The sequence below is a fragment of the Tasmannia lanceolata genome, unplaced genomic scaffold (assembly GCF_043159265.1).
Source record: "Tasmannia lanceolata isolate RefF3 unplaced genomic scaffold, GAP_Taslan_0.1 ptg000007l, whole genome shotgun sequence".
In the NCBI taxonomy this organism is placed as follows: domain Eukaryota; kingdom Viridiplantae; phylum Streptophyta; class Magnoliopsida; order Canellales; family Winteraceae; genus Tasmannia; species Tasmannia lanceolata.
Window position 1 is genome coordinate 27,478,716 of NW_027518684.1, and position 15,275 is coordinate 27,493,990.

General features: G+C 39.5%; 1 protein-coding gene across 7 annotated transcripts in view; it reads right to left on the reverse strand.

Moving 5' to 3' along the window:
- LOC143882342 (transcription factor EMB1444-like) overlaps positions 1–14,624 on the reverse strand; it is a 29,448-nt gene extending 14,824 nt beyond the window's left edge. For 2 of the 7 annotated variants that reach the window (XM_077385890.1, XM_077385887.1), the window contains exons 1-5: positions 13,621–14,623; positions 11,881–12,063; positions 7,566–7,650; positions 7,381–7,404; positions 7,232–7,291 (exon numbers count right to left, since the gene is read on the reverse strand). In XM_077385890.1, coding sequence (XP_077242005.1) covers positions 7,232–7,291; positions 7,381–7,404; positions 7,566–7,650; positions 11,881–12,063; positions 13,621–13,727 — 459 coding nt within the window. In that variant the 5' untranslated portion in view covers positions 13,728–14,623. Of the gene's footprint in view, positions 1–7,231; positions 7,292–7,380; positions 7,456–7,565; positions 7,651–11,880; positions 12,064–13,620 lie in introns of all 7 variants that reach the window. The other 5 variants (XM_077385889.1, XM_077385886.1, XM_077385888.1 and 2 more) reach the window with 3 other exon arrangements.
- Between the last annotated feature and the right edge of the window lie 651 nt (positions 14,625–15,275).

Below are 15,275 nucleotides of genomic sequence, written 5' to 3' on the forward strand. Positions count from 1 at the left end.
GCTTCTAGCGATCTGTTTCCTTTGCTTCCTCGTGTGTTTGGCTGTGTCTGTTTTGTTCATAGCATGTCTCCTGGTTTGGACAAATTGGATCCCCGTGCAAAAAAAGTGTGTATTTCTAGGCTATTCTCATACTCAGAAAGGTTATAAATGTTACAATCCTCGTTTACGCAAGCTGTATGTTTCTACGGATGTCACCTTTGAGTCCACCCTGTACTTCTCTTCATCTGCAGATGGTGTTGCCGATGCCACTCGCTTACCTCTTTCTATTCCCCCTATTTCCATGGATCCTACATCCTCTCCACTGCAGGTTGATACCTGTGGGCTTAAACAGACCGTCCACCCTCCTTCACCCGAACCATCAACCTCTCAGCCGGGAAGATCCATACGTCCTTCCCAGGTAAATGATGTTCCATCTACCTTCATTTCTGTTGATTCTCCGGTAGCTTCATGTACACGTTCCTGTACGGTTGCTCACCCGATTTTTCATTTTTTTCGTATGATCGGCTTTCTTCTATTTATCGTGGATTTTTGTCTTTGTTATCTTCTGTTACTTTACCGAGGTCTACTGGAGAGGCTCTTGCTCATCCAAGTTGGCATGCTGCCATAGATATAGGGATAGATGCCCTACATTCTAATCATACATGGGATCTGGTTTCATTACCCCCTGGTGCACAAACAGTTGGTTGTCGTTGGGTGTATACAGTCAAGTACGTGCCAGATGGAACAGTTGAAAGGTTAAAGGCATGATTGGTAGCAAAGGGTTACACCCAAACTTTTGGAGTCGACTATACTGAGACATTTTCCCCAGTTGCCAAGATTCCTTCTGTGCGAATTATGATCCTATTAACTGTGAATAAGAGTTGGCCACTTTATCAGCTTGATGTCAAAGATGTCTTCCTACATGGTGATCTCGACGAAGAAGTTTACATGAAGCAACCTCCAGGGTATGTCGCTCAGGGGAGAATTAGATATCGGTATGCGTAAAGCCATCTATGGGCTAAAATAATCTCCAAAAGCGTGGTTTGGGAGATTTAGTGAAGCTGTTCTGAGATTTGGCATGAGGCAGTATGTAGTTGATCACTCAGTGTTTAGCTCTCATTCAGGTGATGGGTGTATTTTCTTGATTCTCTAAGTAGATGATACTATCATCACCGGAAGTGATAGGGAAGGTATTCAAAGACTAAAGGCATTCCTTCAGGAAAAAAAAATTTGCACTGAGGATCTTGGCCGCCTTAGATACTTTCTTGGAGTTGAGGTAGCTTATTCACAAGGAGGACTGTCCTTGTCTCAGAGGAAATAGGTGCTGGACATACTAGAAGAGACTTGTTTTTTGGGAGTGAAGCCAGCTGAAGTGCTTGTGGATCCTAATATGAAGCTTTATCCTGATCAAGGGGATTTGTCAGAGGATCCAGGTGGATACATGAGGCTAGTTGGTAAAATTATCTACTTGACAGGGACTAGTCAAGACATTTCCTTTGCAGTGGGAGTTATGAGTCAGTTTATGAGCTCACCACGTACACCTCATTGGGCTGCAGTTACCCAAATTGTTTGACACTTGAAGAAGGCTCCCGATAAAGGATTGTTCTTTAAGAGACATGACCGCTTGAACCTTGAAGGATTCACCGATGCAGACTGGGCAAGGTCTTCTGAAGATAGACGATCAACTACAGGATATTGCACATTTGTTGGGGAAAACTTAGTGTCATTGCGAAGCAAGAAGCAGGATGTAGTGGCTAGATCTGGTGCAGAGGCTGAGTATTGAGCAATGGCACATATCTATGGAGAGTAGACCTGGTTAAAGTCATTTATGTCTGAAATTGGTATTCCCTCTTCGTCTCTAGACTTGTAGTGTGATAATAAAGCTAGTGTTCACATTGCCTCAAACCTAGTTTTTCATGAGCGGACTAAACACATTGAGGTAGATTGCCATTTTATTAGTCGGAAGATACAGAGTGGGGAGATATGTACAGTAAAGATTGGGCTGGATCAGGAGATCAGTTAGCTGATGTGTTTACTAAATCTCTTAGAATGTTGAAGTTGACTAACATTTGTAACAAGATGGGGTTGTATGATATATGCACTCCGAGGGGGAGCGTTGGAGGAGCGGTATAATTAGAGTACCCGATGAGGGGCATTCTTGTCTTATCGCATGTAACCCTAGTCTCATGAATATACAATACATATTATGAAAGGGAGAGATAGATCTATCTTTTCTCTATTTCTCTTCCACCTCTTCTCTTATTCATCTCTTCTCCAATGGAGGTCAGAATACGTTGAATAGTTTCCATATGTTTATGTGATTTTACATGATTTCCAAAGAAATTTCCAACCGAAACGGGGACATTTCCGTTTCTGTGGAAACCGAAACCAAAATTTAAAACCTTGGTTTACTTATTAAGTGATGGGGCATTTTTGTAATTTATATCTTATATGTTAAGTGAATAAAAGAAAGGAGCTAGCACACGGGAATAGATTCACTTCCACGATTTTTTTTCCTTCCTCTCTTATTTCTGGTCTTCCCTTTCTTTCCTTCTACTACTTGTTCTCACTTGCACGGTCGAGCAAAAAAGTCAAGCAAAAAAGGTGTCGATCAAGCAAACCGGTCAAATATGATTTTTTTTTTCTCACACCCAATCAATATTTAAAGCATCTGTTGGACGTATTCATGGCATTAAGGGTATTTCTATCATTGTAATATATATCTTTATATATATATATATATTTCTATCATTGTAATATATATATATATATATATATATATATATATATATGAGAAAACGGTTCCTACACATACGTGTAGAGAGTTCTCTACACACTAGCTTAAAATAAAGTGGGGGCCCACATTGTTTGGGTGATCCAAGCCATCCATTTTAAAGGCCCTCACATAGATAGGCTATCTACAAAAAATCAGATCCATAGGATCATCCCAACCCTACGATTTGTGGAGGTAAAATGGATGTCTTTAAACCTTCACAAATTAGTCCATTTTTTGCCTCCACAGTTCGAATGGTTAGGATGATCCTATGGATCTGATTTTTTGTGGACACCCTATCTATGTGAGGGCCTTAAAAATGAATGGTTTGGATCACCCAAATAATGTGGCCCCCACTGTATTTTAAGCTAGTGTGTAGATAACTTATCTACACATGTGTGTAGGAACTCTCTCTCTCTCTCTCTCTCTCTCTCTCTCTCTCTCTCTCTCTCTCTATATATATATATATATATATATATATATATATATATATATAATATTGTGGGAGAGAGCAGACAATTCTCTTTCACGCACTTCTCCATCCCTTCTCTTCTCTATTTCATCATCATCATGTAAGAAAATAACATGGTATCGGAGACAAAGGTGGAAGTGATCCTCCCTCCTTAAGGTACCTCGTAGTGTGTTCTTCTTTCCTCTTTTTTATCTTTTCTTGGATTTATCAACCCTAGCTGAACCAAACCTAACCCTAACCCTTTGGGTTTTTGTAATATATATCTTATATGTTAAGTGCATAAAAGAAAGGAGCTATCACACTGGAATAGATTCACTTCCACGATTTGTTTTCCTTCCTCTCTTATTTCTGGTCTTCCCTTTGTTTCCTTCTACTACTTGTTTTTACTTACATGATCGAGCAAACAAATCAAGCAAAAAAGGTGTCAATCAAGCAAAGATATGATTTTTTTTTCTTACACCCAATCAATATTTAAAGCATCTGTTGGACGTATTCATGGCATTAAGGGTATTTCTATCGTTGTAATATATATTTATGTATGTGTGTGTGTGTGTATAATTGTGGGAGAGAGCAGACAATTCTCTTTCACGCACTTCTCCACTCCTTCTCTTCTCTCATCTTCTCTTCTCTTCTCTATTTCATCATCATCATGTAAGAAAATAACATGGTATCAGAGCCAAAGGTGGAAGTGATCCTCCCTCCTTAAGGTACCTCGTAGTGTTCTTCTTTCCTCTATTTTATCTTTTCTTGGATCTCTCAACCCTAGCCGAACCAAACCTAACCCTAACCCTTTGGGTTTTTCAATAAACCCTACACCTATTCTTATCTCCCTAATCTTCTTCCTCCACACAAACCTAACCATTGTCCTAGCCCTACGCGCCCCCCTCAACCCTAAACCTAGCCGCAACCTTCCTTTTTGCATTTCTCTCATTCTAACCTAGCCACCCCTTTCATCCCTCCTCCAACCCTAGCCACCCCTCTCAATAGCCCTCCCAATCAATTTCGCCCAACCCTTTTCACTATTTTCCTATTCCAATCCCTTTTTTTGGAATTAAAACCCTAACCCTAAAGTTCCTAAATGTGATTTTCTTTCAACCCTAACCAGAGACCCCTCTTTCAAATCAATTTTCTTTTAATCTTGTGTTGAAATCATCTCTTAATTTCGTGTTCCTTTCAAGTCAGTCCCTAATCCACTCTTTATTTATGTTCTAAACTCATTTCCTCTTCCCTTTTATCCCTTTTTGGTTCCGGGACATTGGTTGCTGGTCCTTCTTTCCTTCTCATATGTTTATTGGGTTTACTAGACCCTTTGTTTGTCCCAGAACCGCCTTTTGAAGTCTTCGAAAGTGATTGTTGGTGGTTGGTTGGTGGTGGTGATTGTCGGTTGTTGTCGGTGGTGATGATTGTTGGTTGTTGGCGGTGGTGGAGTTGTTGGTAATTATTGTTAGTTATTGTCGGTGGTGGAGTTGTTGGTAATTGTTGACGGCTCGTTGGTGGTCATTTGTTCTGCGATTGATGATTCTTGGTTGTTTGGTGATGTTATTTGTTATTTGGCGGTGCCCTTGTGTTTATGGTACTTCATTGGTAGTGGTGCCGGTATCCTCGGTTTGGTGAATGATCTTTGTTGTTGGTGGTGGTTGTTATTAGTAGTTCTTGGCTGGAGGTGGTGAATCCTTGTTGGTGGTTGTCGGATGATTCATGACATTCTTATTAATGGTGGATTGATATTGTGTTGGTAGTTGTTGATTTCCCGTGTGTTGGAGGTTACTTGCTGTTCGTTGTCCTCACCATTATCGTTGTGGTTGCCAATTGTTGTTGGTTGTTGTTATGGATCCTGTCGAATCCTCTTCTCAGGAAATGACCTCCCTGAAGGTTGATGAGATCCCTTCTCCACCTTCAGCTCCTACCAGAAATTTTGTGCATCTTTCTTGTGGGGGCCTAGGGCTAGATAATGGCTGAAGTATATCATTGGCAGTTCTACTACCATATCGAGTCCCCGTCAGACCCAAGTGGTCAGATACACCATCTTGGATTCTAGATCACGATCGTAGGACTGATCGAACTATTTGGAAAATAGAAGAATAAAAGAACCAAAGGTTGATGATCCCAAGTATGAGAGTGAGATTAAGAAAACTTGCGATCATGTAACATTCCATGCAACTAAGTATCATTAGCGGTCTGCTATTTCTTCACAAAACTTGAGTACTGTGTGATATAATAGCAAGCACATTCTTATAAGCAGTATTGCTCTACAGTATCAGCTATACTAGGAAATAGAAAATCTTGTTCGAGGGGATGGCAGTTAGGGAATATTACAAGACTCATGAGCAAATGAGAAGAGTTGGATCATTACCAACTCAATGCTCCGATTATTTACGAAATGTATGACAGACAGAGGAAAGAGGAATATTCGAGTTCCTGACTGGACTGAACCATGATCTTGAGCTTCAGAGGGTTCAAGTCTTAGGAAAAGATTATCTTCCATAGCTGGAGATAGTGTATAACTACATCAAACGGGAGCCAAACAAGAGAGCCAATGCAAAGCCTCCTAGAGTAGTAGCATCTCACTCTGAGCGATCTCCCTAGTATCCGATTTGAAACGGTGTAGCAACTCTAATAGAGGAGCATATAACGATGTCATGTCAGCATTTTGAGAGAAGTTGAGATGCACTCACCAAGGAGAAAAAGGGATACACCGAAGAGATGTGGTGGGATTTGTTGCAAAAGAAAAAAAAAGATGTGGTGGGATCTTCATCCCCATTTACTTCAGAGGTTCCAGGGTCCTATTGCCCACCCATCTTCTACAGAAGGAGAGATCTCAATTAATGCTTACAAGGGAGCTAATGAGCGCCCCCCCCCCCCCCCCCCCCCCCAGGTTTTCTTAAGTAACGCCCCCAGAGACGAAGTCATTGACGATCTTTTCCACCTGGAGATGATGCAGTGCCAACATGCCAACCATGTCACGACTAGGTGGCTTGGGTGGAGTTCCCATGGTTATCTTGAATGAATGCTTGGAAGACTTTTTCTACAACTACCTCATTTATTAGTCACAGTAAGGTGTATTCCATTAAGAGGTTCAGAAAGTTGCATTTCATTAAGAGGTTCAGTAAGTTGTTCTTCATTAACTAGTGCCTAGTGAGTTGTATTTCATTAACTAAGTCTAGTAAGTTGTGGTTCTTGTGGTGTAGAGAATTGTAGTAGTTAATGTTGAGTAGATATTCCTATGTGTAGTTAATGTTGTGTAGAGATTCCTATGTAAGAGTTCTATAAAATGTAGGGGTGCAACTTGGGTCAGGCTCAACCCGAACCCGACAGCTTCAACCCAATTTTGGCTTGGCTTGGGTTGGCATTTCCTCGGGTTGGGTTGGGTTAGGGTTGGGAAAAGCCAACCAGATTTAATTTCGGGTGTGATTACAGTTGAGGCCTTAACAGCCCGAACACGACCTCCGTCCTCTAATATTATCTTGATTTTTTTTTGGGTTATGTTTTTCTCTTGTATTTTTATGTTCCCTGGATGAACCAGAACCCAACCAGACCCAATTTCAGGTTAGATGGGTTGGGCTGGGGTTGAGAGACTTAGTGGCTGGTTGGGTTAGGGTTGACCATCCTCGACCCAAGGCTCGGGTTGGGTTGGGTTGGGTTGGGTTAGGGTTGAGGGAATGCCATCTTGGGTTGGGATAGGGTTGCCCACCCTCAACCCGATCCAACCCGACCCGAGCTGCACACCTAATAAAATGCATAGTAGGAGATGGAGTGGGAGATTTTGGATGCCACTTGCAACTCCTGTGGCCCCTCAGCTTCAGATACGAAGAGCAGTGATGCATGAATAATTGGACGTTCTTCATATCAAAGAAAAGAAAACACTCAAGGGAAAAACAAGTCCCTAAAAGCTAGAAAAGTTTAAACTTTTTGAATTGTCAAGGCACATCAAACTCTACAAGCAGCAAGTCAAAAGTGGCAGTGATAAGCAATTACCAACTCTGCTGTTTGGATACTGTTTTACTTACAGTAGATAAAGAACCAAGTTGTACAACTCCATGCGGAACAACAGCTACTATAGCGATGGTCTACAGAAAGAAAGTATATTTATAAATGGAAGCTCTCAGTACAACCATAAATTATCTTTTCAAACAATAAATAAACAGAGAAAGCACACCTTGATCCCAGCTGAAAATTGAGCCTGCCATCCATCGGAGTACTGAGACTCACGTAAATCAAAAGAGTAGCAATTCTTTATTGATGAAAAAAAAATGATAAAAAAAATATCGGCTAATGATGAGTTGATGACCAAGAATACATGTGAAGCTTAAAATGATATTCAACCAAGTAACAGTCCCTCACCTTATATGATGATAAGGAACTAGATGCAGGTTTATCTGCAAAAATCCACTGATGCTTTCCAGTAAATGCCACTTGCCCAATAATCCTGCTCAAGAAAGAATTTACACAGAAGTTCTGTATGTTCATTACCAACATCCCATCAAACTAATATCGTATTCATAGCAGTATTCGATGGTTTGTTCCTTGAATATTATTCCTATGTAGGATTTGCATGTGCATGACAGTGCCCAAAGACATGCAAATCCGAAGTAAAAGAAATTTGAAGATGTGTTATTGCAACTTATAAGGTGTGTACAAGTGCAAATATGAATCATGTCGAAACCTAAAATATGGAAATACCAAGCAACATTAGAAGGTTATATTATTATTTATTAATAATGGTACCTAAGAAACTGCAAATGGGAATGATGTAGAACCGGGAAGAGAAATAGAAGAAAGGGGAGAAAAGGAGAAGAATAAGAATAGAAGGAAAAGAATAGAAGAAGAGTAGGGGAAGAAGAGAATAGAAGAAGAATAGGGGAAGAAGAAGAAGAAATTAGGGGAGAAGAGAAGAGAAATAGAGGAAGGAGAAGAAACTTGTAGAGGGGAGAAGCAAATTAACTTTATTCATCCAAAAGTTATGATTCCTAATACATGAGGCCTATATATAAGCAATTGAAATAAAACTCCACGGAAAATAAATAAAAGCCCTAAAAACTAAAAACACGAAAATAAAATCCTAGAAACTAAATAACATGGAAAATAAATCTCTAATGGGCAAATATGCTACTTATTAACCTACTATCTGCATCATTCTCCCCACTTGAAAAGAATTCGCCCTTGAGTTCTAGTCCACGTGGATCAAATATGTAACCGATCAACTGAAGCAGTAGGAGTAATCGGTCGAAGGCAGCCCTGATGTCTAAGGCTCGTGATAACCGTGCGAAGCTTCTGAAATGCTGGTGAAGTGTTAGGGAAGAAATCGCCAACGTAGAATCATAAGAACACGAACTCCTCCGGAGAAGAAGACTGACTGGGAATATAGCAACATACCCCTCCTGGATCTGTGAAATCGGCAGAAGAGAGAGAAGAGTAGAAGAAGAATAGGGGAAGAAGAAGAAGAAATTAGGAGAGAAGAGAAGAGGAATAAAGGAAGGAAAAGAAACCTGTAGAGGGGAGACGCCAATCAATCTTTATTCATCCAAAGTTAAAATCTCTAATTCATGAGGCATATTTATAGGCAATTGAAATAAAATTCCATGGAAAGTAAATAAAAGCCCTAAATCTAAATAACATGGAAAATAAAATCCTAGAAATTAAATAACATCTAAATAAGAATCCTAGAAATTAAAAAAGATAGAAATAAATCCTAATGAGCAAATATGCCACTTATTGGCCTACTATCTGCATCATTCTCCCCCGCATGAAAAGAACTCAACCTCGAGTTCTAGTCCACTTGGATCAAATATGCAGATGAACAACTCGAGCAATAAAAGTAGTAACACATCAAACTCTCTCATGTATAATGCACGTGATAACCGTGAGAAACATCTGAAATGCCGGCAGAACAAGAGGGAAGAAATCAACCGTGTAAAATCAGAAGAACACAAACTGCTCTGAAGAAATAAGCTAGCTGGAAAGATAGCAATGTACTCCTCCTGGGCTGGAGTGATGGTCAAGGGAAGCATCAATCCATGCTCTATAAGGTCAATCTCTAGCAAGCCTCGACAAAACTTGTCAATAATACGCTCTTTTGTAGTCTCATCTGGCCCAGTTGAACCCATCTCTGCAAATGCTAAGACCTCCTGATCAAGCTCTTACACATGACGGTCCTCGGTCGACTCTGTCAAAGAATCAGCATCACATGGCTCTACCAAAATAACTGTCTCAACTGTGGAAGTGTCAAGCTGTCTCTCTAGATGCTCGACAACTGGTGCTGGGGAAATCTCTGAATCGTCATGCTCGTCGACGTCGGCCTCATCAATCACTGGACTCTCTTGCTCTATATCAGACATCTCTGACTTAGTATCTGTCATCATGGACTCAGTATCTGACATAACTAAGGACTCAACTATAATGAACTCATCAACACTAGCATCTTGTTCCTCAATAATATCATCAACAAGTAGTACAGGGGAAGTAGTGAAGCGGCTCTACAAATCCGACTCAGGCGTGCGACGCTCTTGGTATATAGTGGCTGCTTTAATTTCGGCTTCTTGTGTACGTCGAGCGGCTTCTTCACGCATCAATCTTTGTTTATACGTTGCTCGCTCATGTTTCAATCATTGTTGATAATGATATCCATAAGTTTTAATAAATTCATAACGAACTTCTTCCCATAGGCAGAATGGTGGCTTGCCTAAATCACTGCGCTCTAGCACGAAGAATCGTCATTTCGACCTGGCGTCTCTACATACTATATCCTTGACACAACGAATGGTTATTTGATGATCATAACCATAGTACTTATGATATGCATTAAGTGCCTTGACACATTCTAGAAACGCATCCTCGAAATCTCCATAGGGATAGTCGTAGTCATCATCACCATAGAAATATGGAACCGTGGTTCAGAAAAATATCGATCCTCGTATCCATCAAAATATGGAACAGGTGGAGCCATTGGGATCGGTGTCGAAAAATGAAATTAACCGTCTGATCTATCTGTCATGTCAAATGTAACACAGTGCTTTTCACGGATGTCAGATCGGACTCTTGGATGGCTCGAATCTGCGATCGGACCAAAACGGACGGATGATGCCAAAAGTTACTCGAAGTAGTGGTTGCGCTAACTGTGGGCTGCTACTAATAGACTAGATAGACTCTGAAAGTTGTCACGAACAACTTTCGTGTTAACGGCAAAGGCAAATTTCGAGCGAAAATTACCCGGCTGAAGAGAGAGAAAATAGAGATGGGGTAGGGACAAAATGGAGAGAGAAAGTGTAGAGAGATAAAGAGAATAGGGAAAGAGAAAAGAAAAAAATATATACTTTTTTTGTCTTTTTTTCCTTCTTTTTCTCTTTTTTTTTTCTTTTTTCCCACTCACCCTGTACATCAGGATCGTGAAAGTTCTTGTGACAAGAGAACTGGCACATGACTGAATTAAAATGGGGGGTGCCCAAGGGTAAAAGAGGTGGGGCTTCTCTTTATATTTAAGTTTAGTAATAGAACGGGTGCCCAAGGGAGAAAGAAAGGGGTTGGTATAAGAAGCTTATTGTGTAAGTCACTTGACTTACACAGTAAGTAACCATATAAACTTGGAAAGCTATCAAAAGAAACCAAGGCAAGTTGCCTTTGAGTAGAAAACTACTTGTTTAGAATAGGCAAGTTGCCTTTTTGGGAATGAACTCTTTAAATGGAAACTATCGTGACTTTCTTCCTGCTCACAACCAACTCGCCAGAAAAGATGGCGGATCAGGCAGCGGCGAGGATCTATCCGGGATGATGGCAGCGGCACGACTAGTTTTCAAGGTAAAAGATGGAGAGGGTTTCAAGGTTCTAAGGGGCTGTTATAAAAGGGGATGGGTTTGGTCAGAAAACAGCCCACAAATTCTTGGTAGTAGTGCTGATTTTCAAGGGACTGATTTGGGGTCGTTCAGCCATAAAAGAGGATTGGGCTTTGGAATTGGGTTTCACCTAGAAACCTGCAAAGTAGGGCTGGTTTAGGACTGATGTTTTGGGTCACGGGTGAAGGTGATGTAAAATCGGTTGGAAGATGCCCGGAAATCTGCAACACAATTGTATTATTGTTGGGGAAGCGTTGGACGGATGGAACAACTAGGACAACTTGGATCTATGCTCTGATACCAAATTTGATGTAGGAGCAGGGAAGAGAAATAGAAGAAAGGGGAGAAGAAGAGAAGAAGAAGAGAAGAGAGAAAAGAATAGAAGAAGAATAGGGGAAGAAGAGAATAGAAGAAGATAGGGGAAGAAAAAGAAGAAATTAGGGGAGAAGAGAAGAGGAATAGAGGAAGGAGAAGAAACCTGTAGAGGGAAGAAGCCAATCAATCTTTATTCATCCCAAGTTAAAATATCTAATACATGAGGCCTATTTATAGGTAACTAAAATAAAATTCCATGGAAAGTAAATAAAAGCCCTAAATCTAAATAACATGAAAATAAAATCGTAGAAACTAAATAACATGTAAATAAGAATCCTAGAAATTAAATAACATGGAAATAAATCCTAATGGGCAAATATGCCACTTATTGGCCTACTATCTGCATCATGGAATAGCTAATAATCCATGATCAGGCTCATCACCCACAAAGAATAAATTGAATATCGCATTATAGTTACTGGAGAACTATAAAAGTCATTTAATAGTAGACATACCCTTCACCAAGAGAATACACAAGATATGACATCTTTGCCACGGCCAATCCGAGTGGGTCCCCCATACAACAACCATCTTGCAATCTCTTGAGGGCATCATTAGAGACGATGATTTCCCCAGTATTCTTAGAAGGATCATATGCTCCATGGCCAACATAATAGGCATCCTCCCATGTCAATATCCTGAAATGAGGCCACAAAACAAAGGAAACAAATTATCATTCAAAAGAAACAAAGGAAACAAATAAACAAAGCTGCACTAAGCAGTAGCATAAAAATATACCCAAAATGGAATTAGTAGACATTTGAATGGAGGGTTTGTTTAAATATGTTTCCTTATCAAGAAAGAAGATCTGACACGTTGATAGTTCATTAACAACTCAAGAGAAATTGATGCAGGATCATTCAATTATATCTTAAAAGAAATGGCCTCGGGATGGTTCTAAATTTCTAGCATGTGAAACAACCAATTACTCCAAAAGCTTAATCTGATAGAGTTGGTGTTATTTAATCATTTATACTTCAACATAGCATGCACGTAGTCAGATAAAATCAATAAACTATTCTTAATAAAAATTAAGAATTTTTCTTCCTTTTTTTTTTTTTTATAACTCTGAGTATATTGATTTGGAAAGAAGTAAAACATAAACATAATACAGTACAAAGTCAAGAAGCAGAAAAGAAAGCTACAAGAGGTGAATAGAAGCCCCAGCAGAAATAAGCATGACAAAATGAAGATGATGAAGAGGACCATATGGCTAAAACACCTCATAGGAAAAGATCAAGATTTGTAGAAAATCTTGTGAGGGGAAATCAGAATATCTTCACTTCCCAGTTCCCAATTATAGCAGTAATCCAAAATTAGAACGCCTAAAATGAAATATAAGGCCACCTTGCCAGGTACTAGACTGCATAGACAATTAAGCTAAGATGGAAAAGATTCACTAGCATTAATTCAACCACCCAAAATTGCTAATATTTCTACCAAAACATGACCAGGCTTGAATCTAACAAGACTGACAAGTTGTCTCTGGTACATGACTGACAAAGTGGAATGGGTTTTGGAAACATAAGCATGTCCAATAAATGCAGAAAAACTTGTGAGGGAAAATCAGAACAGTTTCACTTCGCAACTATAGCAGTAATCCAAAATTAACACGTCTAAAACCAAATATAAGGCCACCTTGGCATTTACTAGTAGGCATAGACAATTAATTCTAAGATTGAAAAGAGTCACCAGCATTAATTCAACCATTCAAAATTGCAAAGTTGGCTACCAAAACATAAACCAGGCATGAATCTAACAGGACTGACAAGTTGTCTCAGGTACATGACTAACAGTGGAATGGATCCTGGATGTTAAAAGCATAAATGATTAAATAACACCAGCTTTAACAGCTTAAGCTTTTGGAGTAGTTGGTTGTTTTCACATGGTATCAGAGCAATTGCCTCATGTCAGGTCCTGGGTTCAAAACCTAACAAATCCTTGATATTAAAAATCCATGTGTGTACGGCCAACCCAAAAGAGAGGATCCACACATGAGGGGGAGTAACAGCTTAAGCTTTTGGAGTAATTGGTTGTTTCTCATTGGAAACATAAGCATGTCTACTAAATAAATACATGAAACAAAACATGTTAATCAAGGTTTTTAAATTGCACACAGAAGAGTACAAAAGGAAGCTAAAACAAGTTAACCAAGAGTAGTATGGAAAAAAATAAAGAAACGAAAAGAAATTTACATGCGAGCCCTGTGTTTAAGTTTCCAAAAGACGGCGTATTTCCATTCTGTCTTATAACAGAGGCTCTGGAGAATCCGTTGCAAGCGATCAGCCATCTCCTCACCCATCAAAACCCCAGCACTCTATAAATCTCCCCCAAGGTAAACCACCCCTACTACCAAATTCCTTTCCCTAGCTTCCTCTATAAGACCCTCTTCCTGCCTGCTTCCTTCGCAAACCAGCTCGTGGTTTTATTGGCGGTCCAACAGTAGGAAGCACCAAACGATCCATCTCCCTCTCCCTCTTACTATTACAAACCCTAATTTCAATAAATTCTACTATCTTTAGCTACACTGGTCAGAATATCTCCTTACTTCACATGAACAATTAGCCTTAAATTTCCAAAATATTCAACCATGTAACAAAAATCCATAAAAATCCTTCAGTCTCTCACTTCAAATTGCTCGAAACAGATTAAAGGAATGCAAAAATCAACGAGCTTGTACTAGAAATCAAAGAAAACGATGAAGAAACTTAATTCCGCGAAAATTGGAGGATCTTTACAAGTTCTCAGATCACGACCTTCAAATAAGACTAATGCTATTCCAAATTAAGTGGATTAATCCAACTAAACTTAGAAAAAATCGCATATTAAAAATGAAAGAGACTCTGCAGCTTCTAGATTAAACTTCAGAATCAGAATCAGCTCTATTTTAAAGAAGAATCGAATAAGTATAGAGAAAGATTAATAATTCTAGAACTTTTTGACGAGATCTAGGGTTTCTTAGCTCAAAAAGAAGTTGCTTTCAAGCTCTTTTCGAGCGGCACCATTTTTGCTGCCTTGGATCCCTTTCTTGACGAAGGAAAAGCACTGAATCTTCAAGAAATTCAGGGCTTTGAACTGCTCTGAAAGCCATTTTTTTGCTCAGAAAGCTCAAAACCCTAAGTAGAAATGGAGCTTCTATACCGATATCTTTCCCCTTTTGTTTTTTCCTGGTTTTTACCGCCCCCATTCAAAAAACAACTGAATCCTTCTCTTTATACTATATTCGCACATATGCATATCTATAATTACTACATTGCCCTTGATCGTACATAAACTGTTAATAAAATGACTAAAATACCCCTAATATATTGACTCAAGACTTATGACAGAGGCATGGCTTCTTAGTTCTTATGCATAGTAGTAGGCTTAGAAAAGAGTAGGATTTTACTTCATATGAGAGAGGGAAGCATGGTTTCTTATGTATAAATAGTAATACTAGAAAAGACTTGGGTTTCTTATTTTTTATGAATTAGGAGCATATGAATGCTGATAAGAGAGGTTATCTCTACCAACCTAAGTTTGTTGGCATGAAGATCATGGCCAACATCATCATGTTTATGAAAGGCATTGCCTCTTTCCTCTCATCATATCTTACATCCCATTTTCAACCTAGAAATCCACCCCTATGATGGCTATTTAGTAATGATCTTGGTCCCCAAGGTCCCCAAAGTCCCCACACCTCAATCACCATTGCCTCTAGGGTGTCTCTAGCCCTATGCCCCACCATTTTCAATTTGTTGAACCCTAACGACCAATCGATGCCCTTGGGATGGCATTTTAAACGATTTGATGATTGATTAGTCAGCTCGGTTGAGCCCTCAATTCATATCTATAGTTCCAATTGGCATCG